Source organism: Chiloscyllium plagiosum, chromosome 38, assembly GCF_004010195.1.
Source record: "Chiloscyllium plagiosum isolate BGI_BamShark_2017 chromosome 38, ASM401019v2, whole genome shotgun sequence".
Taxonomy (NCBI): Eukaryota; Metazoa; Chordata; class Chondrichthyes; order Orectolobiformes; family Hemiscylliidae; genus Chiloscyllium; species Chiloscyllium plagiosum.
This window is the reverse complement of record NC_057747.1, coordinates 521,502-546,974: the sequence shown is the minus strand read 5'-3', so window position 1 is coordinate 546,974 and position 25,473 is coordinate 521,502. Positions and strand designations below refer to the sequence as shown.

General features: G+C 41.8%; 1 protein-coding gene across 2 annotated transcripts in view; it reads right to left on the bottom strand.

The window, feature by feature from the left end:
- Positions 1 to 25,473, bottom strand: part of LOC122541738 (primary cilium assembly protein FAM149B1-like) — a 203,105-nt gene that overhangs the window by 113,900 nt on the left and 63,732 nt on the right. The window contains exon 9 of one of the 2 annotated variants that reach the window (XM_043678629.1): positions 23,560 to 23,658. The exons of the other annotated variant lie outside the window; for it this stretch is intronic. Coding sequence (XP_043534564.1) covers positions 23,560 to 23,658 — 99 coding nt within the window. The remainder of the gene's footprint in view (positions 1 to 23,559; positions 23,659 to 25,473) is intronic. 2 annotated transcript variants of the gene reach the window in all.

The window sequence follows — 25,473 nt, the reverse complement described above, 5'->3', positions numbered from 1 at the left end:
GTGTCCCAATGTTAGGTCAAATTGATTCTATTTCTAAAGTGGGATTTACAGAATCTTACATGATTCATGCAGCTTTTGAGCAAAAACAAAATGTAATTCTGCAAGTCCAAATTCATCTCACAAACATAGGTGAATGTGCGTGCATGGGAGACCGAGTGAGTGTATGCATGTGGGTGTATTTGGGGGGGTGAGGGTGTGAGTGTCTGTGAGAGAGTGCATGTATGTGTATGTGTGTGAGTGTAATGGGGTATAAGTCTGTGAGAGAATGCGTGTGTGGGTGTGAGTGTGGGGGTGTATATGTGAGCGCATGAGAGAGAGTTTGTCTATGAGAGAGAGTGTGTGTGCACGTGCACACTTGTGTGCATGTGTGTGAGAGAGTGTATAGTGCAGTGGGGTCACCTGTAGTGTGACATGAACCCAAGGTCCCAGTTGAGACCATTCCCATGGGTACCGAACTTAGCACAACTTAATTATTCAACTTCTCTATCACTCCATTTTCCCATCAGACCATATTCCTGTCTCTGCCTATGTCATGGATCTATATTTGCCTTTGCTAAGCTTTTAATTTTTACGTACCTATAGAAGCTTCTACAGTCTGTTTTTTTCTGTCTTGCTTTCTTGTTTACACTTAAATTCTGTTCTAACTTGATTAGATTTTTTGTTTTCCTTTGTTGAATTTTAAAATGCTCCTAATCCTCAGGCTTACTGCCTTCTCAACAACTATGTAAGGTTCCTTTGTGATTTAATACTATCTTTAACTTCATATTGACCATGATTTCTTTTTGTACGTTAGAGAAATATATTGTCTTTAAGTACTAGCCATTGCCTGCCAACCATCATATGTCATAATGTATTTTCCCAATTTACTTAGACAACTTACTCCTCAATTTCAATTTCTTTTGTTTAGATTTAAGATATCAATTAGCTAAACCACATTCTTTCTAAATTTAATAGAAAATTCCAACATATTGTGATAACACTGCCATAAAGATTCTTTTCCAGCAGATTATTTAGCTCTCTTACATTACATAACACAAATATAAATCGTCTGTTCCCCAGGTAATTCCTCAATGTACTGTTCTATGAAGGTGCTAGGCGAAAGTGATGACTGCAGATGCTGGAGGTTAGAGTCAAGAGTGCGGTACTGGGAAAGCAGAGCAGGTCAGGCAGCATCCAAGGTGCAGGAGAGTTGACACTTCAGGCAAAAGCCCTTCATCATTCCAGGAATACATCGTCCACATCAGTTTGTATATTTGCATATTAAGTTTGAATATTAAATACTTACCTTGTGATTCAGCGGAGCAAAGGCTGAACAGGAGAGGAAATGGACACAAGGACTGTTGGGTAAGTGAACTAATATATTCAGGCAGTGGCTTAACGGGTGTCACGTCTCCAACCAAATAAAAAAGACTGCAGAGTTGGTAAGGTAAAGGTTTTTAAAATCTCTTTTGGTAATTTAGAGCATAGGGTCTAGAACTCCAGCAGTTGCATGCTCCTCTTACAGGATGTGGGAAGTAAGGGTCACCACGAGTGTCTGTGCTGACTTCACCTGCGAGGATTACACAAAAACACCAGCTCCTCACAGACCACTTTAGGAAACTGGAGCTGGATGAACTTTGGATCATTTGGGAGGCTGAGGAGGTGATAGGCATGAGTTATAGGGAGGTCATACCAAACTTACAGGATAAAGGTCGCTAGGTGACCGTCAGGAGAGGGGCAAGGGAATAGGCTGTCAGTGCAAGAATCCCCTATGACTGTTTCCCTCAGTAATAAGTATACCATGTTGGATATTGTTGTTGGGGAGGGGAGAAATAACTTAGCAAAGGAAAGGCACAGCAGCCAGATCTCTGGCACTGAACCTGGCACTGTGGCTCAGAAGGGAAGGGGGAAGAATATGAAAACAATAGTGATAGGAGATTCAATGGTTAGAGGAACAGACAGGACATTCTGTGGTTGTGAACGAAACTCCCAGATGGTATGTTGCTTCCCGGGTGCCTGGGGTCAGGGATGTCTCAGATTGAGTCTACAGGATGCGTAAAGGGGAGAATTAGCAGCCAGAAGTCGTGGGACACATTGGTACCATTGACATAGCTAGGAAAAGTGAATATAGGGAGTTAGGTTAGAAGCTAAAAGCCAGGACAGGTAGAGTAGTAATCTCAGGATTGCTGATGGTGCCATGAGCTAGTGAGGCTAGAAACAAAGAGTGCAGATGAACTTGTGACTGAAGAATGGCTGTTGGAGTGAGGGCTTCAGACATTGGGATACCTGTACCTGGAAGATGGGTTGCACATGAGGTGGAGGGGCACCAATATCCTGGTCAGGAGGTAAGCTACAGCGCTTCAGGAGGGTTCAAACTAATTTGGCAGGGGGATGGGAACCCAAGTTATGGATCAGAGGGTGGGGTAGCTGGTGACTAGGCAGATACCGTGTGCAGAGAGTCTGTAAGGAGGGTTAGACAGTTGATAGGGCAAAGTTGCAGTCAGTGTGATGGGTTGAAGTGTGTCTATTTTAACGCGAATGTCAGGAAGAAGGATGATGAACTTAAAGCATGGATCAATAATTGGAACTACGATGTTGTGGCCCTTACCGAGACTTGGATATTACGGGGTAGGAATGGTTGTTGGATGTTCCAGGGTTAAGATGTTTTAAAAGGAATAAGAAGGGAGATAAAAGAGGTGGGGGAGTAGCACTGCTAATCAGTAATAGTGTAACAGCTGCAAAAAGGGAGGTCATCGAGAAGGGTTTGTGTACAGAGTCATTATGGATAGAAGTCGGAAACAGGAAAGGAGCAGTCACTTTACTGGGAGTTTTCTACAGACCCTTAACTAGCAACAAAGAGACGGAGAAGCAGATTTGGAGGCAGATTTTGGAAAGGTGCAGAAGTGACAGGGATGTTGTCATGGGTGACTTATTGATTGGAACTTCCTTAATACAAACAGATTGTACTAAAAATAGGAGCAGATTTTGTCAGGTATGTCCAGGAAGGATTCCTGACTCAATATGTGGATAGGCTGACGAGAAGTGAGGCCATATTGAACTTGGTGCTTGGCAATGAGCCAGGTCAGGTGTCAGATCTCTTGGTGGGAGAGCATTTCGATGATAGTGATCACAACTCCTTAAGCTTTACTATAGTCATACAGACGGATAACAGGACATGGTATATGAAAGTATTTAATTGGGGGAGGGGGAAATTACAATGCTATTAGGCAACAACTGTGGATAAATTGGGAGCAGATATTCTCGGGGAAACGCATGACATAAATGTGGAGGTTGTTCAGGGAGCACTTGCTGCAAGTGCTGGATAGGTTTGTCCCACTCAGACAAGAAAGCGATAGTAGGGTGAAGGAATCTTGGGGGACAAGAGATGTGGAACATCTAGTCAAGTGAAAGAAGGAAGTTTACTTAAAGTTGAGGAAGCAAACATTAGACAGGGATCTACAGGGTTACAAGATGGCCAGAGGAACTGAAGAATGGACTTAGGAGAGCTAGAAGGGGCATGAAAAAGCCTTAGCAGATAGAATTAAGGAAAACCTCAAGGCAATCTACATTTATGTGAGGAACAAAAAAATGGCCATAATGAGGGTAGGACCAATCAGGGACAGAAGTCAGCGGAGGGGGGTAGAGGAGGTTCTTAATAAATACTTTGCTTCAGTATTCACGAGTGAGAGGGACCTTGACGTTTGTGAGGACAGTGTGAAACAGCTGATATGCTTGAACAGGTTGATGTTAAGAAGGAGGATGTGCTGATAATTTTGAAAAACATGAGGATGGATAAGTCTCCTCGGCCTACTGGACATATCCCGGGTTACTATGGGAAGCAAGGGAAGCAATTGCTGCGCTTTTGGCAAAGATCTTTGCACCTTCACTTTCCACTGGAGTAGCGCCAGATGATTGAAAGATAGCAAATGTTATTTTGTTCTTCAAGAAAGGGAATTGGGATAACCCTGGGAATTACAGACCGGTCAGTCTTACATCTGTGGTGAGCAAATTGCTGGAGTGGATTCTGAAGGATAGGATTTGATTATTTGGAAAAGCATAGCTTGATTACAGATAGTCAACATGGCTTTGAGAGGGGCAGGTCATGCCTTACAAGCCTTACTGAATTCTTTGAGGACGTGACAAAATACATTGATTAAGGTAGAGCAGTGGAGGTGGTGTATATGGATTTTAGCAAGGCATTTGATATGGTTCCCCATGGTGGGCTCATTCAGAGAGGAAGGATGTGTGGGATACAGAGGAATTTGGCTGTCTGGATACAGAATTGGGTGGCCCATAGAAGACAGGGAGTGGTAGCAGAAGGAGAGTATTCAGCCTGGATCAGGGTGACCAGTGGTGCTCTGCAGGGATCTATTCTGGAACCTCTGCTCTATGAGATTCTTATAAATTACTTGAATGAGGAAGTGGAAGATTCGGTTAGTAAGGTTGCTGCTGACATAAAGGTTGATGGAGTTGTGCTTAGAGTGGAGGGCTGGTGTAGATTGTAGGGACATTGACAGGATGCAGAGCTGGGCTGAGAAGTGACGGATGGAATTCACTCTGGATTCATTTTGGAAGGTTGAATTTAAATGCAGATTACAGGGTTAAAGGTAGGATTCTTGGCAGCCTGGAGGAACAGAGAGATTTTGGGGTCCATCATTCATAGATCCCTCGAAGTTGCCACCCAAGTTGGTACGGTTGTTAAGAAGACATATGGTGTGTTGGTTTTCAATAGCGGGGTACTGAGTTTAAGAACCACAAGGTTATGCTGTAGCTCTAAAAAGCCTTGGGTTAGAGCACATTGAAATATTGTGTTAAGTTCTGTTTGCCTCGTTATAGGAAGGATGTGAAAGCTTTAGAGAGGGTGCAGAGGAAATTTACCAGGATGCTCCCTAGGCTGGAGGGCTTGAGGGAGCTAGGTTGAGGGAGCTCGGGCTTTTCTCATTGGAGCAAAGAAGGATGAGAGGTGACTTGATAGAAGTGTACATGATGATAAGAGTCATAAGCAAAGTGGATAGCGAGAGATGTTTTCCCAGGGTGGAAATGGCTATCATGAGGGATCATAATTTTAGTGATTGGAGGAGGTTTAGAGGAGATGTCAGAGGTAGGTTCTTTACACAGAGATTGGTGGGTGCGTGGAATGCACTGCCAGCAGTGGTAGTAGAGTCAGATACATTAGGGGCATTTAAGTGACTCTTGGATAGGCACATGGATGGTAGTAAAATGTAGGGTATGTTGGTTAGTTTGATCTTAGAGTAGGATAAAAGGTTAGCACAACATCGAGGGCTAAAGGCCTGTACTGTGACGTACTGTTCTATGTTCTATCACTGCTGCTCATTTCATTCAATTAATTTATATGTAGCTTAAAGTCACACCTTATGATTATATCAATCTTGATACATGCACTTCTTGTGTTCTAATGGTTTACACTGTGCCCTCCACCTGTATCCGGGAACTTACAAACAACTCCTACCACGATGTTACTTGATGTATCTTAGCTTCAGTCAGATTCTAAGTATGATCTGCTGACCTAAGTTCCTTTCTCAGTAATGTATTAAACATTTTTATCCGCACTACATTATGCCCCTTTTGTTTTTGCCTGTGGTTTCTAAATACTCAGTTGAATACTCAATGCCCAGCTTTGATGTACATGAAACTATATAGCAATTAGATCAGAACCATTTACTTTCATATTTTCCATCAGTTGTCTTATTTATTCATTCATGAATTTGAGTTTTGTTAGCTGGTCCACCATTTATTGCCCATCCCTGCTCACCCTTCAGAAGGTGATGGTGAGCTGCATTCTTGAACCTCTGCTGTCTATTTAGTGTGGGTAGTCGCATTATACTGTTACAAGAGAGTTGAAAGATTTTGACCCAGCAACAATAATGGAATGGGATGCCTACCATGTCCTGCATTTTGACTCTTCGATGCTTGCATTTGTTTCTATGGCTTCCACTTTCATCTAATGTACCTTTGTTTTCCACCAAATTCTGTCTCAGATTCCATCCCATTGTCAATCTAGATTAAACTTCCTCAACATATCATTGTTGGGAACGCATATTTATGTTTATGGACAATATGAAGAAAAACTGGGAAATACTGAACTGTTTGAACACTTTCTGGATTAAAAAGGTTTCTTGAAATTAGACCACCAGTTTAATGTGGGCTGTAATCCACTTGCTGATTATAGAAAGTCAAATTACTTTGGAAAAATACAAAGTAAAACTCGAGGGAGAGAAGAAATTATGCATATTGCCTAATCAGCTGGAAAATCTGGCTTGGTAAGAAACCATAGGATTCTGAGCTGTTGGTTGACCAGCAACCATTTCTGGACTTGCTTTCTGTTTGACAAACCTAGGGAGTCATGATTAGACATATTACAAACAGTCAGTTAATACTTCTTGCCATAGTCATTAATGCCTGAGCAGTAGGAGCAAAAGCTCTGCAATCATTTAAGTATCAGCTGAACACAAATGGCCATTTTGATTTGTAGGTATCTTTGTGATCTTTGCACTCTATACCCAGCAGTATGTCATCTAAATGTTAGCAAGATATAGATTGCAACATCAATAGCATCAATATGGAAGTATCAGAGCACAGTGCACCAATGCACAGAATGAAGTGAAGACACTGTAGAGGGAAAAGCCAAGGTCCTTTTCACGAAGGGAATGCCATAGTCCATATGCAGACAGGACAAGATTCACCCTGAAGAGGGGAGAGTGAACAAACTCTTATTTCTATAGTGCCTCTCATATGCTCAAGATATCCCATGTGCTTCACAGCCAGTAAAATACATTTGAAGTGTCAGTGTTGTAATGTAGGAAACGTAGCAGCCATTTTGTGCACAGCAAGCTCCAACAAACAGCAATGTGACAATTACAAAATAATGATTTTCATGGAGACAAAAATATTGTGCATGATGCCAGGGATAATTCCCTTCCTTCTTTGAAATCATGCCATGGAATATTTTACATCCCCTGAGAGTATAGGTGGGGCCCTCTTCCCAAAGACCCAAAAGTTAATCTTCACTCAGCATGGGAAGGGTTAAAGTCTCTCTCTCTCTCCCCCCTCTCTCTGGCACAGAGGGAAAGAATCTGAAGAAGCGATATCAGAGGACTAGTTGAGCAGACAAAATATGGCAAAGTGATTAATTTACTTTATAACTCAGTCAGGTGTTGAATTGGATATATCCTTATTTTCAGAATTTTAGTAAAGAAAGGAGATCGGTTGTACTAAAGTTGTCTTCATAGGGTAAAAGCCATTGAAATGTTCAATCAGCCATGATTCTATCGAATGGCAGCACAGGATTCATGGTCAGAATGCCATCTCACAGCATTCCATTAACTTCTTGATTACATGCTATACTTGCATACTAAGTTTTTGCACCCAATATTACACTTTACCTGCCTGAATTTGTATCACTCACTCAAATTATTCATGATCTATCTGCAGCTTCTTCATCAGACCTAGGAGCGTCTGTGGACAGAAATCAGAGTTAACAGAACCGAGGAATGGTCACTCAACCTGAAACATTAACGCTGATTTCTCTCCACAGATGCTGCAAGAGTTGATCAGCTTTTCCAGCAATTTCTGTTTTCATTTTACAGCATCCACAATTATTTCAGTTTCCACGCAACTTCTTTGTGTCTTGTTTATAACATTTTTCCCTGTATATCTCAGTATCATATGCAAATTTATCTATTATGCCTTCAAATCATGAGTGTAAGTTGCAAACATTTGAGGTTCCGGCACAAACTTGAGGGACACCACATGTCACATCCTGTTAATTAAGATCCATTTTGGCATATTCTATTTCCTGCCAATATTCTATCCTTGCTGACATGTTGCCCCCACAGAATTTTTTTTATCTCTCTGCAGTAACATTTGACTTGGCATCTTCCAGAAATCCAAGTACAGTGCTGACTTCCTATTATCCACAGCACATGTTTACTCAGTCCAAGAATTCCAACAAATTAATTAAACATGATCTCCCTTTATGAAACGATATTTATGAAACTCTTCCTCATTACCTTGAGGTTTTCAAAGTGTGTGGCTATAATCTCATTAATGATTGATTCTAAGACATTCCCTTTGACAGATGACAAACTAACTGGCTTCTGGCTTATTATTTTCTTCCCATCTCCCTTCTTAAGTAGACGGGTTGTATTTGCAACTTTTCAGTCGAAGAAACCTTCCCAGAATCAAGGCAATTTTGGCGAAATAACACCAAAACATCGACTACTTCATTTGCAACATCATTTAAAATGACATCCATCTGGACTTGGAAGCTTGTCAGCCTGCAGCTCCACTGGTTTGCTGAACACTCATTCCCTTGTGATTGTAATTTTACGAAGATCCTCCCTCCTTCTACTTCCTGAGTTACAGTTATGACTGTAAATTTTTGTATCCTCTTGTGCGAAGACAGAAGCAAAAGATTTGTTCATTTTATCGGCCATTTCCTTGTTACCTACTACTATCTCCCCATTCTCACTCTCAAAGACCAATACTAACTTTAGTTACCTTTTTTTCTTTTATAAATACACACAAGGACTCTTACTATACTTGTTCAGATACCCAGCTAACTTCATCTTATCCAGTTCTTTTTTCACTTGCTGAGTAAACTTTTTAGTCATTTCATGCCAATTTTTTACATTCTGGCTGATCATCTGACCTGGCACTCAACTTCGTGCAGTTATGTACTTTCTCGTGAATAGAACATAGAACATACAGCACAGAACAGGCCTTTCGGCCCACGATGTTGTGCCGAACATTTGTCCAAGCTTAAGCACCTATCCATGTACCTATCCAATTGCCGCTTAAAGGTCACCAATGATTCTGACTCTGCCACCCCCACAGGCAGCGCATTCCATGCCTCCACCACTCTCTGGGTAAAGAACCTACCCCTGACATCCCCCCCATACTCCTGGTAAATCTTCTCTGCACCCTCTCCAAAGCTTTCACATCTTTCCTAAAGTGAGGCGACCGGAACTGCACACAGTACTCCAAATGTGGCCTAACCAAGGTCCTGTACAGTTGCAACATCACTTCATGACTCTTGAATTCAATCCCTCTGCTAATGAACGCTAATACACCATAGGCCTTCTTACAAGCTCTATCCACCTGTGTGGCAACTTTCAAAGACCTATGAACATAGACCCCAAGATACCTCACTAAGAACCCTACCGTTAACCCTGTATTCCGCATTCTTATTTGTCTTTCCAAAATGGACAACCTCACACTTGGCAGGGTTGAACTCCATCTGCCACTCCTCAGCCCAGCATCATATCTAAGTCCCTTTGCAGCCGACAGCCCTCCTCACTATCCACCACTCCACCAATCTTCGTATCGTCTGCAAATTTACTGACCCACCCTTCGACTCCCTCTTCCAAGTCATTGATAAAAATTACAAACAGCAGAGGACCCAGAACTGATCCCTACGGAACTCCACTTGTAACAGGGCTCCAGGCTGAATATTTACCATCTACCACCACTCTCTGACTTCGACCGGTTAGCCAGTTCTCTATCCAACTAGCCAAACTTCCCACTATCCCATGCCTCCTGACTTTCCGCATAAGCCTACCATGGGGAACCTTATCAAATGCCTTACTAAAATCCACGTACACTACATCCACTGCTCTACCCTCATCCACATGCTTGGTCACCTCCTCAAAGATTTCAGTAAGACTTGCAAGGCAAGACCTACCCCTCATAAATCCGTGCTGGCTGTCCCTAATCAAGCAGTGTCTTTCCAGATACTCATAAATCCTATCCCTCAGTACCCTTTCCATTACTTTGCCTGTAATTCCCGGGGTTATCCCTATTGCCTTTTTTGAACAGGGGCACAATATTCGCCACTCTCCAGTCCCTTGACACCACCCCCATTGACAGTGAAGACGAAAAGATCATTGCCAACAGTTCTGCAATTTCCTCTCTTGCTTCCCACATAATCCTAGGATATATCCCGTCAGGCCTGGGGGACTTGTTTATCCTCAAGTTTTTCAAAATGCCCAACACATCTTCCTTCCTAACAAGTATCTCCTCTAGCTTACCAGTCCGTTTCATACTCTCCTCTTCAACAATACGATCCCTCTCATTTTTAAATACTGAAGAAAAGTACTCATTCAAGACCTCTCCTATCTCTTCCGACTCAATACGCAGTCTCCCACTACTGTCCTTAACTTTGATACTTTGAGGCAGTTCTGTTCCTTTAACAAGGTTATTCGGTCTTTGGTTTTTTTTTCAAGAGGGCTCATAAAGGCAGAGGTGCTGAAATGTCTGAAGTGGCTACTGTAGTAATGGCGAAAACATGCTGACTAAGTTAACAGTCAGGAAAGGTTTTTTTAAGAACACTTATACAATGATAGGGGAGTGACCAGTTCTCCCAGTCAGGGTTTTTTCTCCTTGTAGCTGGGGACCCAAAGAAACAGTTCCATGCTGATTCTCTCTCTCTCTCTCTCTGACATCTCTTTCCTGTAAGGACCTATGTTTGAATTTACCTTTTTGCCAAGGGGGTATTTATGGGATGTTGAAGGAAATTGCAGAACAGCTAGAGAAGTTAGGTTACCTTCTTAACAAGTTTCGAGGGGGTTTGGCATGGTCCATAATAGATTGGGGGCTCTTTGCAGAATTTGTTCTAGAGTTCTGACCTGGGATTAGGGTTGTTGGACTCAAAAGCAGTGAGTAGTAAGTGTGAGTGTCTTTTGTTCCAGGTGTTAAAATTCAGTTGGTTTAGCAGTGCTTAGTGCTGTAATGGCTCTTTCAGTCACTAAAAGTTTTCTAGTGGTGGAAGAAGAGACTTTGGGGGTTTACAAAAGGTGAACAAGGAAAGTTGCTGGAATTGACAGTCAAGCTGGAGTTGGAGTTACTTTTGTCTGTAAGAAAAGAGATATATACAATAGCTCAGCATATAGACTTCATGGAATCGCCATCAGTATCTTCGCAGATGGCTAACGTTCAATTGAAAGTGAAGCAGCTTAAGTTAGAGGCAAAAGAAAAAGAAAGAGAAAAAAGTGAAACTGTTTGAATTACGATTAAAAGAGACAAAAAAAAGAAAGGCCCTAGCAGAACAAAAAGAAAAGGACAGAATCGCTTTAGAAAAACAAAAATAAAAGGAGAGAGATGAAAGGAATAAAGATAGTGAGTTTGAATGTCATAAATTGGCACTTAGACAGAAGTCGGCTAAAAAAGATGGAGATGAAAGCTGAAGATAAGCTTAGTGAGAAAGACAGTGAGAATGAGAAAACCCGTGGTAGCCAAAGGCCTGGTGAGAAGCTGTTTAAATATATTCACGCATTGCCTGAATTTGATGGCGTCTTCATCTCATTTGAGAAGTGGCTAAATGAATGCAATGGCCAATGATCACGTGGGTTTTGTTGATCAAAACAAAACTTGTAGGTAGAGCTAGTAAGGTATTTGCATCACTATCACAGGTGGTCTCTGGGGTGTATCAGGAGGTGAAGAAAGCCATTTTAAGTGCATGCGAGCTTGCGCCAGAAGCGTACAGGAATCTAAGGAGGGACCCTGGTCAAACCTACATTGAGTTTGAAAGGATCAAACGAAGTAATATTCAGAGGTGGACAAGGGCATTAAAAATAGAGCAAGCCCATGACGCTCTTAGAGAGACGATTATATTGGAGGAGTGCAAAAATTTATTTCCTGAGATAATGAGAACTCATGTGGAGGAGCAAAGAGTTAAAACAGCATGATTAGCAGCTGAAATGGCTGATGATTATGAGTTGGTTCATAAATCGAAGTTTGTCTTCTAACATCAATTTCAAACTGTGAGGGAAAGAAACTGGGGTAAAGAGAAATCCTCACATCTCGGTGAAGATCAGAAGGATAACTTACCACAGGGTAAAAAGGAAAGGTGGAAGGTGGAAGAGAAGTTAAAAAGCTCCGATATTTTAATTGCCACATGAAATCACAGTATATGTGGGTTAGAAAAAGCATTGGGAAGACAGATATAGGAAAACAGGATAAGCCAGTGAATTTTTTTGGAGTGGTAATGGAAAGCACAGTGGAGTTAAAAAGGCTGCACCACAATGTACAGGCTGGTAGGGGGTTGCTTAAGGTGGAAGTACCAGATTTTCTTAAACCATATACTTGGAAAGTAGCGATTACTCACATTGGCTAGGAGCTGCAGGTAAAGAGGTTACCACATTAAGAGATACAGGATCCTTTCAATCTTTGATGCTGAAAGATGAGGAGATATGTACCTCTGAAGGACCATTACCAGAAAAAGTGCTAGTCACGGGAATTCACTTTGAGACAAGAAGCGCTCAATTATGCAGAGAGTCAAAGTTTGTGAGAAGATTTGTAGCTCGGGTGCTCGCTGTTGTGGTTCTGTTTGCTGCGCTGGGAATTTGTGTTGCAGACGTTTTGTCCCCTGTCGAGGTGACATCCTCAGTGCTTGGAAGCCTCCTGTGAAGCGCTTCTGCGTTGTTTCCTCCGGCATTTATAGTGGTTTGTCTCTGCCGTCTCCGGTTGTCAGTTCCAGCTGTCTGCTGTAGTGCCCGGTATATTGGGTCCAGGTCAATGTGTTTGTTGATAGAAACTGTGGATGAGTGCCATGCCTCTAGGAATTCCCTGGCTGTTCTCTGTTTGGCTTGTCCTATAAGAGTAGTGTTGTCCCAGTCAAACTCATGTTGCTTGTCATCTGTGTGTGTGGCTACTAAGGATAGCTGGTCGTGACGTTTCATGGCTAGTTGGTGTTCATGGATACGGATCGTTAGCTGTCTTCCTGTTTGTCCTATTTTGTGTTTTGTGCAGTCCTTGCATGGGATTTTGTACACTACGTTGGTTTTGCTCATGCTGGGTGTCGGGTCCTTTTTCCTGGTGAGTTGTTGTCTGAGAGTGGCTGTTGGTTTGTGTGCTGTTATGAGTCCTAGTGGTCGTAGTAGTCTGGCTGTCAGTTCAGAATGTTCTTAATGAATGGTAACATGGCTAGTCCTTTGGGAGGTGGCATGTGCTCATTCCATTGTCTTTTCCTTAGGCATCTGTTGATGAAATTGCAGGGGTATCCGTTTTTGGCGAATGCCTTGTAGAGGTGTTCTTCTTCCTCTTTTTGCAGTTCAGATGTGCTGCAGTGTGTTGTGGCCCTTTTGAACAGTGTCAAAAGATGACACAGAGATGACAAGCAACATGAGTTCAACTGGCACAACACTACTATTATAGGACAAGCCAAACAGAGAACAACCAGGGCATTCCTAGAGGCATGGCACTCATCCACAGATTCTATCAACAAACACATTGACCTGGACCCAATATACCGGCCACTGCAGCGGACAGCTGGAACTGACAACCGGAAACAGCAGAGACAAACCACTATAAATGCCGGAGGAAACAACACAGAAGCGCTTCACAGGAGGCTCCCAAGCGCTGAGGATGTCACCTAGATAGAGGAGAAAACATCTGCAACACAAATTCCCAGCACGGAGAACAGAACCACAACAAACATTCAGAGAGTGGTTCGAGTATCCAGTGAAGAGTGGAGTACTGGACAAACTCTCAGCTCCAATTTGTCCTTGCTAAAGGCATAGCTGGTTCACAGGTGGAAGCGCTTCTTACAGTGGCTGAAAAGCCAGTGGAAAATCAGGCAACTGAGGTATTATAGGAAGTGTATCCTGGGACATTTCCTGATAGTGTGGTCACGAGGTCACAAATTCACCAGTCGAAACAGGAGAAATCAGAGAGATAAGAAAGTTGAAATGGCATTATCAGAGACCCTGTTTGATCAAATGTTTGAGACAAACCAGGAGCAGATGGATGACAAAGTGGACATCTTAAGCTCAGAGAAATTAACTGAGTTAGAACAGAATCAGAAATAATCTGAATGTATTCCTGAGTGCTACTATCTTAAAAATGAGGAAATTGAAACCATCATATACTGAGGCAGACAAGAAATGGGCACAAGTTCATCAAGTCATATTGCAAGTGGGTTATAGAAAGGAGGTGTTGCGGGTTGCATGTGAACTACCAGTAGGATGATATATAGGGGTACAAAAACTCAAGCTAAAATATAAAAACATTTTATACAAACAGTTTATACAAACATTGGATACAAGGATGTAGTTGAATTTTGACAGACATATCATCCATGTCAGGCAATTGGAAAACCTGAACCTTTAACATCTAGTCCTGCATTTGAGGAACCTGAAGCTTAATTGATTGTGTGGGACCTCTACCTAAAACAAATGTGGGCATCAGTATTTGTTAACAACAATGGATGTGTCCACGAGATTTCCATAGGCCATTCCATTATGCAATATCATAGCTAAAAGGATTGGAGAGGAGTTACTCAAAGTTTTCACGATTATGGACTACCCACAGAGATACAATCAGATCAAGGTCAAACTTTACAACAAAATTATTCAAAGTAGTTATGTACAGCTTAGGAATAAAACAATTCAATTCTACTGCATATCATCCACAATCACAGGCAGCGCTAGAAAGGTGGCATCAGACATTAAAAATAACGTTGAGGGCTTATAGTCAAGACTATTCAAACGATTGGGATAAAGGAATTCCGTTTGTACTTTTTGCCATCAGAGATGCACCAAATGAATCGATCAAATTCAGTCCACTTCAATTAGTTTTTCAGCATCAAGTGAGAGGACCAATAAAATTGATTAAGGAAAAATTGATAAGTCATAATTCAGGGGCCACATATTGGAATCTGTGTCAGAGTTTAGGGAACAAATAAACGGAGGGAGGGAGTGGGCGAGACAGCACTTAAAAGTATTAAAAAGATGGGGTACTGGGCTAATAGTCGGTTACTTGGTAGTGTGGATGAGCAGAGGGATCTTGGTGTCCATGTACACAGATCTTTGAAAGTTGCCACCCAGGTAAATAGTGTGGGGAAGAAGACATATGGCGTACTGGCTTTTATTGGTAGAGGAATTGAGTTCCGGAGTCCTGAGATCATGTTGCAGTTGTATAAGACTCTGGTACGGCTGCATCTGGAGTATTGTGTGCAGTTTTGGTCGCCATACTATAGGAAGGATGTGGAGGCACTGGAACGGGTGCAGAGGAGGTTTACCAGGATGTTGCCTGGTATGGTAGGAAGATCGTATGAGGAAAGGCTGAGGCACTTGGGGTTGTTTCCATTGGAGAAAAGAAGGTTTAGGGGTGACTTGATAGAGGTGTACAAGATGATTAGGGGTTTAGATAGGGTTGACCGTGAGAATCTTTTTCCACGTATGGAGTCAGCTATTACAAGGGGGCATAGCTTTAAATTAAGGGGGGGGTAGGTATAGGACAGATGTTAGGGGTAGGTTCTTTAACTCAGCGAGTCGTGAGTTCATGGAATGCCCTGCCAGTAGCAGTGGTGGACTCTCCCTCATTATGGGCATTTAAGCGAGCATTGGATAGGCATATGGAGGATAGTGGCCTAGTGTAGGTTAGGTGGGCTTGGATCGGCGCAACATCGAGGGCCGAAGGGCCTGTACTGCGCTGTATTCTTCTATGTTCTATTACAGCACACAATGAAACAAGAAGCAGACATGAAATCAAAAATTTGCAATTTTGCCATCAGAGTTAGTGTTACGTCAAGTGATAGGTGAACTTTTAAAAGCAAAATTTAAGTGGCCCTTATCAAGTCAAAAGGAGATTGGCTGAGGTGAACTATTTGATAGTGACTCTAGCCATAAAGAAATCTTAACAGAGTGTTGAGAAAGACAAAGACAGCAAGCACATGATCAGTGAGGGAGAGAGAGAAAGAAACCTCCACTGCTAACTGGCATAGCAGTGAATCTACACAGTTGATGCCTTTCCTGTTAGAGTTCATGTATCTTGGGACATCAGAGTGTGTCTCGGAAAAATTAACAAACAGAGAAATTCATAGCTGATCTTGGAGGAATGTGTGTGGGAGAACTCACAGCAGAGGAACAGATAAGTGCATAGTTTTTAACATGAAACCGTGCTTTAAGTCTACAGTACTGAGTAGAATGGATTCATTCTTGATTATATGTTTTATTAAAAGCTGTCTTTTGATAAAATTTTTAAAACACAAACCCTAATTACTAAGTTAGCCTGGAGTACTTTTTCAGAGCAAAATGACAGTGCTATTTTCTGGTTTTGTAGATTGTGAAGAAGCAAAGATGGTCTTTAGTAGAGTGAGATGCTCTTCTTGTCAGATGTGGGAATTCAGAGAGAGTTTGCATGTTACTGAGAACTATGTCTGCAAGAAATGTTCTTGGTTGTGAATCCTATCAGATCAAATGGATCGGTTGGAGCGACAGTTAGGGACAATGAAGAATTTACAAGAGCTAGGGGGTGTAATGGATAGCAGTTAAAGAAAAGGAGTAAAACCACAGATACAGTCAGATAGGTTAACTCCAGGAAAGGTAGAAGAGGTAGGCAGGTGGTGCAGGAGTGTTCTGTGGCTATCCCCATTTCAAACAAATATGGTGAAATGGAAAATGTCAGGGGTGATGGACTTTCAGGGGACTGTAGCACCAATATCCAAGTTTCTGGTATGGAGACAGGCTCAACTGTAATGAGGAATACGCGAGTTCCAAGCGATTGGTTGTGATAGGGGACTCTCTGGTCAGAAGCACAGACAGATATTTCAGCAGCCTGCAGCAAAAAATCAAAATGGTGTTTGCCTCCCTGGTGCCAGGATCAAGGATATCTCAGACAGGGTGCAGAATATTCTCAAAGGGGAGAGAGACCAGCAGGAGGTCATTGTACACATTGGAACCAACGACACAGGAAGGGAAAAGAATGAGATTCTGAAGGGAGAATATAAAAAGCAAGGCAGGAATTTAAAAATGAGGTCCTCAAGAACAATAATTAGATTAGATTAGATTCCCTACAGTATGGAAATAGGTGTTTCGGCCCAACAAGTCCATATCGACCCTCCAAAGAGTAACCCACCCAGACCCATATTCACCCCTGACAATGGGCAATTTAGCATGACCAATTCACCTAACCTGCACATCTTTGGACTGTGGGAGGAAACCGGAGCACCCGGAGGAAATGCACGCAGACACGGGGAGAATGTGCAAACTCCACACAGTCACCTAAGGCAGGAATCGAACCTGGGTCCCTGGCGCTGTGAGGCAGCAGTGCTAACCACTGAGCCACCGTGCTGCCCCTCAATATCTCAATTACTCCTGGTGCTATGAGCTAGTGAAGGTAGGAATAAGAGGATAGACCAGATTAATGCATGGCTGAGAAGCTGGTGCATGGGAGAAAGGTTCATATTTTTGAATCATTGGAATCTCTTCTGGGGTAGAACTGACCTGTACAAGAAGGACGGATTGCACCTGAATTGGAAGGGGACTAATATACTGGCATAGAGCTGCTCAAGAGGATTTAAATTAGTAAGGTGGTGGGGTGGGACCCAGGGACATAGTGAGGAAAGAGATCAATCTGAGACTGGTACAGTTGGGAAAGGGAGCGAGTCAAACAATCAGGGCAGGGAGGAACAACGCAGAGAACAAGGTAGGACTAATACATTAAACTGCATTTACTTCAATGCAAGAGGCCTAACAGGGAAGGCAGATGAACTCAGGGTATGGTTAGGAACATGGGACTGGGATATCATAGCAATTACGGAAACGTGGCTCAGGGATGTACAGAATTGATAGCTTAATGGTACAGGATACAAATGCTAGAGGAAGGAAAGAAAGGGAGGCAAGAGAGAAGGGGGGGGGGGGGTGCAATTTTGATAAGGTGATAAGGGACAACATTACTGTTGTACTTAGGGAGAAAATTCCTGGGAATACATCCAGGGAAGTTATTTGGGTGGAATTGAGAAATAAGAAAGAGATGATTACCTTCCTGGGATTGTATTATAGACCCCCTAATAGTCAGCGGGAAATTGAGAAACAAATTTGTAAGGAGATCTCAGTTATCTATAAGAATAATAGGATGGTTATGGTAGGGGATTTTAACTTTCCAAACATACACTAGGACTCCCATATTGTTAAGGGCTTCGATGGAGAGGAATTTGTTAAGTGTGTACAAGAAAATTTTCAGATACAGTATGTGGATGTAACTGCGAGTGAAGGCTCAAAAATTGACCTATTCTTGGGAAATAAGGCAGGGTAGGTGAGGTATCAGTGGGGGAGCACTTTGGGGCCAGCAATGATAATTCTATGAGTTTTAAAACTGTGATGGTAAAAGATAGATCAGGTCTAAAAGTTGAAGTTCTAAATTGGAGAAAAGCTAATTTTGACGGTGTTAGGCAAAAACATTCAAAAGCTGATTGGGGGCAGATGTTCACAGGTAAAGGGACAGCTGGAAAATGGGAAGCCTTCAAAAATGAGATAACGAGAGTCCAGTGACAGTATATTCCTGTTAGGGTGAAAGAAAAGGCTGGTAGGTTTAGGGAATGCTGGATGACTAGAGAAATTGAAATTTCGGTTAAGAAAAAGAAGGAAGCATATAGACTGGAGAGATCGAGAGAATCCTTAGAAGAGTATAAAGGCAGTAGGAGTATATTTAAGAGGAAATCAGGAGGGCAATAGGGGACATGAGATAGCTTTGGCAAACAGAGTTCAGGAGAATCCAAAGGGTTTTTACAAATCCACTACAAAAGGGTGACTAGGGAGAGAATAGGGCCCCTCAGAGATCAGCAAGGCACCCTATCTGTAGAGTCGCAGGAGATGGGGGAGATACTAAATGAGTATTTTGCATCAGTGTTTACTGTGGAGAAGGACATGGAAGATATACAATGTGGGGAAATAGATGGTGACATCTTGAAAAATGCCCATATTACAGAGGAGGGAGTGCTGGATGTCTTGAAACACATAAAAGTTGCTAAATCCCCAGGACCTGATCAGGTGTACCCTAGAGCTCTGTGGGAAGCTAGGGAAGTAATTGCTGGGCCCCTTGCTGAGATATTGGATCATCAATAGTCACAGGTGAGGTGCCGGAAGACTGAGGTTGGCTAACGTGGTGTAACTATTTAAGAAAGGTAGTAAGGAAAAGCCAGGGAACTGTAGACTGGTGAGCCTTACATTGGTGGTGGGCCAGTTATTGGAGGGAATCCTGAGGGACAGGATTTACATTTATTTGGAAAGGCAAGGACTGATTAGGGATAGTCAGCATGGCTTTGTGCGTGGGAAATCATGTCTCATGAATATGATTGAGTTTTTTGAAGAAGTAACACAGGGGACTGATGAGGGCACAGTGGTGGACATGATCATTATGGACTTCAGTAAGGGGTGCAAAAAAGTTCCCCATGGGAGACTGGTAAGCAAGGTTAGAACTTATGGAATACAGAGAAAACCAGCCAATCGGATACAGAACTGGCTTGAAGGTAGAAGACAGCGGGTGGTGATGGAGGGTTGCTCTTCAGACTGGAGGCTTGTAAGCAGTGGAGTGCCATAGAGATCGGTGCTTGATTCACTACTTTTTGTCATTTATATAAATGATTTTGATGTGAACAAAGGATAGTAAGTTTGCAGATGACACCAAAGTTGGAAGTTTAGTGGACAGCGTAGAAGGTTACCTCAGAGTACAATGGGATCTTGATCAGATGGGCCAATGGGCCAAGGAGTGGCAGATGGGGTTTAATTTAAATAAATGCAAAGTGCTGCTTTTTGGAAAAGCAAATCACAGCAGGACTTACACATTTAATGGTAAGGTCCGAGGGAAAGTTGCTGAACAAAAAGACCTTGGAGTGCAGGTTCACAGTTCCTTGAAAGTAGAGTCGCAGGTAGATAGAATAGTGAAGAAGGTATTTGACATGCTTTCCTTTGTTGATCCAGGCATTGAGTATAGAAGTTGAGAGGTCATGTTAGTCAATGTTGCTATATTCCTGATGAAGGGCTTTTGCCCGAAAGGTCAATTTTCCTGCTCCTCGATGCTGTCTGAACTGCTGTGCTTTTCCAGCACCACTCTCCTCCAGAATCTGGTTTCCAGTATCTGCAGTCATTGTTTTTACCGATTTGAGCTATACGGAGAGGCTGAATAGGCTGGAACTGTTTTCCCTGGAGTGTTGGAGGCTGAGAGGTGACCTTATAGAGGTTTATAAAATCATGAGGGGCATGGATATGATAAATTGACAAATGCTGATATTCTCTCTCTCTGACATTTCTCCCCCGTAAAAACTTGTGTTTGAACTGACCTTTTTGCCAAGGGGTGTGTTTATGGGATGTTGCAGGAAACTGGAACAGCTCTTAGTTAAATTGCATTGTCGTGCCTGTTGGGCTTTCAAATAGTTATGTTATCCCAAATTCGGCTTTCTTTTGTTTGTGCGTGAATAAATTCTGTTTTATTTAAGACTGAGTAGTTTGACCAGCTGCATCACACCTGAAATATTCAAACTTACATCTACTTAAAGCAACTAGAACAGTTAGGTTCTGGGCTACCTTCTTAAAATGTTTTGAGTGGATCTGGCTTGGTCCATAACAAATGCCCTTAACTTATCTAATTAACAATGGATGCTTTCGAATCTTTCTTTATAGTTAGAATATGGATATCCCTAGTCTTCTGTAATACCTCATTGAATGTCTGCCACTGTATCTCTATTGATCTATCGCCACCCTAATATACCAGTTCATGTCAGAGGGTGATGGTGCTTTTCAGACTGGAGGCCTGTGACCAGTGGAGTGCCACAAGAATTGGTGCTGATTCCATTATTTCGTCATTTATATAAATAATTTGGATGTGAACATAGGAGGTATAGTTTGCAGATGACATCAAAATTGTAGGTATAGTGGTCAGCGAAGAAGGTTACTCAGAGTACAACAGGATCTTGATCAGATGGGCCAATGGGCTGAGGAATGGCAGATGGAGTTTAATTTAGATAAATGTGAGGTACTGCATTTTGGAAAAGTAAATCAGAGCAGGACTTACGCAATTAATGTGCAGGTCCTGCAGAGTGTTGCTGAACAAAGAGACCTTGGAGTGCAGGTTCATAGTTCCTTGAAAGTAGAATTGCAGGTGGATAGGATAGTGAAGAAGGTGTTTGGTATGCTTTCCTTTACTGGTCACAGCATTGAATATAGGACGTCACATTATGGCTTATCAGGACATTGGTTAGGACACTCTTGGAATATTGTGTGCAATATTCTCCTGATATAACATCCCAACTCCTATATCCAATTGTCTCCTTCCTATCAGAAGGATATTGTGAAACGTGAAAGGTTTCAGAAAAGATTTACCAGGATGTTGCCAGGGTTGGAAGGTTTGAGCTACAGGGAGAGGTTGAATAGGCTGGGGCTGTTTTCCCTGGAGCATCCAGGGAGGGATGACCTTATAGAGATTTATAAAATCAAGAGGAGTGTCTGGAAGTAGGTTTGCTCACTGAGCTTGAAGGTTCATTTCCAGATGTTTCATCACCCAACTAGGTAACATCTTCAGTGGGCCTCTGAACGAAGCACTGCTGATGATTCTTGCTTTCTATTTATATATTTGCATGTTACCGAGTAGGGTGACGAAACATCTGGACATTAACCTTCCCGCTTAGTGATCAAACCTACATCCAGAACCTCAACCTGAGCTACAAATCTTCTCAAAACTCGTCAAGAGAGGGTGGACAGGATAAATAGACAAGGTATTTTCCCTGGGGTGTGGGAGTCCACAAGTAGAGGTTTAGGGTGAGAGGAGAAAGATATAAAAGGGACATAAGAGGCAATTTTTTCACACAGAGGGTGGTGTGTGTATGGATTGAACTGCCAGAGGAAGTGGTGGAGGCTGGTACAATTGCAACACTTAAAAGGCAATTGGATAGGTATATATATAGGAAGGATTTAGAGGGATATGGGCCAAGTGCTGGCAAATGGGACTGGATTAGGTTAGGATAACCAAATGGATAACCAAGGGTCTGTTTCCATGCTGTACATCTCTATGACTCTATGTCACCTTTTTTACCACATAGTTGCCCTTACTTCAGTTTAAAATACTAGTCTAACTTCTCCTTTTAAAATTGGATGTAAAATTCAATCATATTATACTCACTGCTACCCAAGGATGCATTTACTTTCATGTTGTTAATTAATGCTGACACATCATAAAATATCAAGTTCAATATAACCTGCTCTTTGGTCAGTGTCAGAACATATTACTCTGAGTAACTAATTCAAAAGCAAAACAGAAAGCAGAATAGGGGGTTAAAGATGGCTATTCAAATTAGAAAATAGTGTGAAGTAATGTTCCATGAGACTGGTGCTGATAGAACTGTTGTTCATTTCTTCAAAGGGCAATTGATGCTTCAGTTTCGAAGAGTGTGGTGCTGGAAAAGCACAGACAGTCAGGCAGCATTCCATGAAGCTTCATTCCTGATGAAGGGTTTATGATGAAATGTCGATTCTCCTCCTCCTCGGATGCTGCCTGCCCAACTGTGCTTTTCCAGTATCACACTCTTCGTCTGTGATCTCCAGCATCTGCAGTCCTCACTTACTCCTAATTGATGCTTCAACAATTGTTAAAATTAAAATTGAGAATTATATGCCTTTAAAAAATAGTTAAAATATAGCATGTTCTTCTCAAGGGGGTAGAATGAAAAAGTAGACATTGGTTAAACTACACTTGTGGTACAATGAAAAGTTCCACTCTTGTTATAAAAGAGACATTACGGTACCGGTGAAGAAAAAACAAGATGTATTTGGATGATATCAGAACTGAGAGGTTATGCCTATCAAGAAGAACTTGGTGCTTTCTTTGCTGGAGAAGACAGAGGAATACCTGATTACAAAGGGTTGAAGTTACCTCCTGTGGGCAGACAGAACTTGGAGATATTCATATACGATGGTCACAAAAAAATCCAAGAAGGAATTCAGGAGAAACTTTGTTAACCAAAAGAGTAGTGAAAATTTGGAACTGATGACCACAGAGAGTAGCTGAGGATAACAGATTTGGTGCATTTGTAGGAAAGATAATTAAGCATGTAAAGTTGAAAGGAACATATGGATATTTTGATGGAATGAGATGAAGCTGGATGGGAGGAAGATAGTGTGGAGCTTAAAAAGTAACATGGACACATTGGGCAAGATAGTATTTTCTTGAATTGTACAACACTAGGTTATAGTCCAACCTAGTGTTGTGTGATTTTTTACTTTCTCCACCCCAGTCCAACATCCGCTCCTCTGAATCTTGAATTGTAATACTTCACGTGAAAGGTAATTCAGCAGACTGCAGAGTTGAACACAGAAAACTACAGAGTTGACATTGCAGAGCTCAAAGGACATGATACATACTGCAGAATAGTACTAAACTTTAAAGAAATGGAAAGTTAGGAAATTAGTTAGCTATTGACAAAGGCCCAAAGATTACAAGGAGTTGATTATAGACTGGCAAGTGGGAATTGTGAAAGTACTGACAGATCTTCATGATATAAAGAAATGATTTTACTTTACAAAGGTTTGGAACAAATGACTAAATAGATATCCTTTACAAATATCCACTTGAGGTGGAAAGAACAAAAAAACTTCTTTCTGCATTACTTAGAGTAAGCTATCATGTAGTATGGACTAGTAGTATGGAGGTTTCAACCAATTTGCAAAAGACACAAATTCAGATTTTGAATTAATATTAAACAAAACAGATAAATATAAAGCTAAAACCAATAGAAGTGACTATAAAGCTGAGGGATTGTCATAAAAATCCTGTTGTTTCCAGAATCCTTACCTCATCTGTCCTGTATGTGACTCCCGATCCACACCACCGTGGTTGACTCTTAAATGTCTTCTGAAGTTGCATAGCAAGCCACTCAGTTGAATCAAATCGCTAGAAAAGAAAAAAGCTGTATGGTCCAGCCAACTGCAATATTAGCAATCAACCAAGACATGCCAAAGGAAAATGAAAGCCCTCTGCTTGCAAACGTCTGGTCAGCAACATGTGTGGATTGGTATCAAGGTTAGGGAAACATGTTAAAAATCAAAGTTAAAAATCACACAACACCAGGTTATAGTCCAACAGCGCTTCACCGTAGGCTGATGAAGGACTATCACCTGATGAAGGAGCATCGCTCCGAAAGCTAGTGTGCTTCCAATTAAACCTGTTGGACTATAACCTGGGGTTGTGTGATTTTTAACTTTGTACACCCCAGTCCAACACCGGCATCTCCAAATCACGTATAGAATCATACACATCAGTCAACATCCCAGACATCACCATCCTGGGCCATCAGGTTATAAGTGGCACTGGAAAATATCAACTCAGGATTTAATGAACCTCTGGATCAAACACAGAAAAGGCAACCACTTACTAATTACCATGTATTGTTTTTCACCAACTGATGAATAAAAACTCCTTCAAGTTGAACACTACTTAGTGAAAGTACTAAAGGACAAATTCTGATGCCCATCACCAAAAATGGCTCAGTACCACCACCATTTACAGAGACTTAGGCATTCACGATTTTTGAAAAGTTTTGTAGCTCAGGTTGAGATTTTGGATGCAAGTTTGCTCGCTGAGCTGGAAGGTTTGTTGTCAAGTTTCATCACCATACTAGGTAACATCATCAGTGAGCCTACGGTGAAGCGCTGGTGGCATGTCCCACTTTCTATTTATGTGTTTAGGTTTCTTTGGGTGGGTAATGTCATTTCTGTTTTTTTTTCTCAGAGGACGGTAGATGGATGTGTTTATTGATACTAGTGATAGTGGGTCATGTATTTTTGTGGCTAGTTGATGTTCATGTATCCTAGTGGCCAATTTTCTACCTGTTTGTCCAATGTAGTATGTGTTACAGTCCTCGCAAGGTATTTTGTAAATTACATTCATTTTGCTTGTTGTTTGTATCGGGTCTTTTAAGTTCATTAGCCGCTGTTTTAGTGCGTTGGTAAATTTGTGGGCTACCATGATGCCAAGAGGTCTGAGTAGTCTGGAATTCATTTCAGAGATGTCTTTGATGTAGGGTAAAGTGGCTTGGGTTTCTGGGCGCATTGTTTCTGCTTGTTTGGATTTATTGCTCAGAAATCGGTGGACTGTGTTTATTGGGTATCCGTTCTTCTTGAATACGCTGTACATATATTTCTCTTCCCTTCTTTGTAGTTCCTCAGTGCTGCAGTGTGTGGTGGCTCGTTGAAATAATGTTCTAATGCAGCTTCGTTTGTGGGTGTTGGGATGATTGCTTCTGTAGTTCAGTATTTGGTCCATATGCGTTGTTTTCCTGAAGGCACAGGTTTGAAGTTCCCCATTGAGTGCTCACTCTACTGTGACATCTAGGAATGGCAGTTTGTTGTTGTTCTCTTCCTCTTTTGTGAATTTTATGCCAGTAAGGATATTATTGATGGTATTGTACGTTTCCTCTATTTGTTTCGTTTGGTGACAACAAAGGTGTCATCCACATAGTGGAACTAAAGTTTGGGTTGGATGGTTGGGAGAGCTGTTCTTTCCCGAGTGTCTCAATAACTGCTTCTGCTGGAAACCCTGATATTGGTGATCCGATGGGTGTTCTGTTGATTCGTTTGCAGGTCTTGTTATTGAATGTGAAGTGGGTGGTCAGGCCACGAGCACAACCCCACAACTAGAGAATCAAATCAAAGCCTTACTCAAAAAACATCAGAAATCTAGAGAATTAAACAAGACAGACTTCCAAAA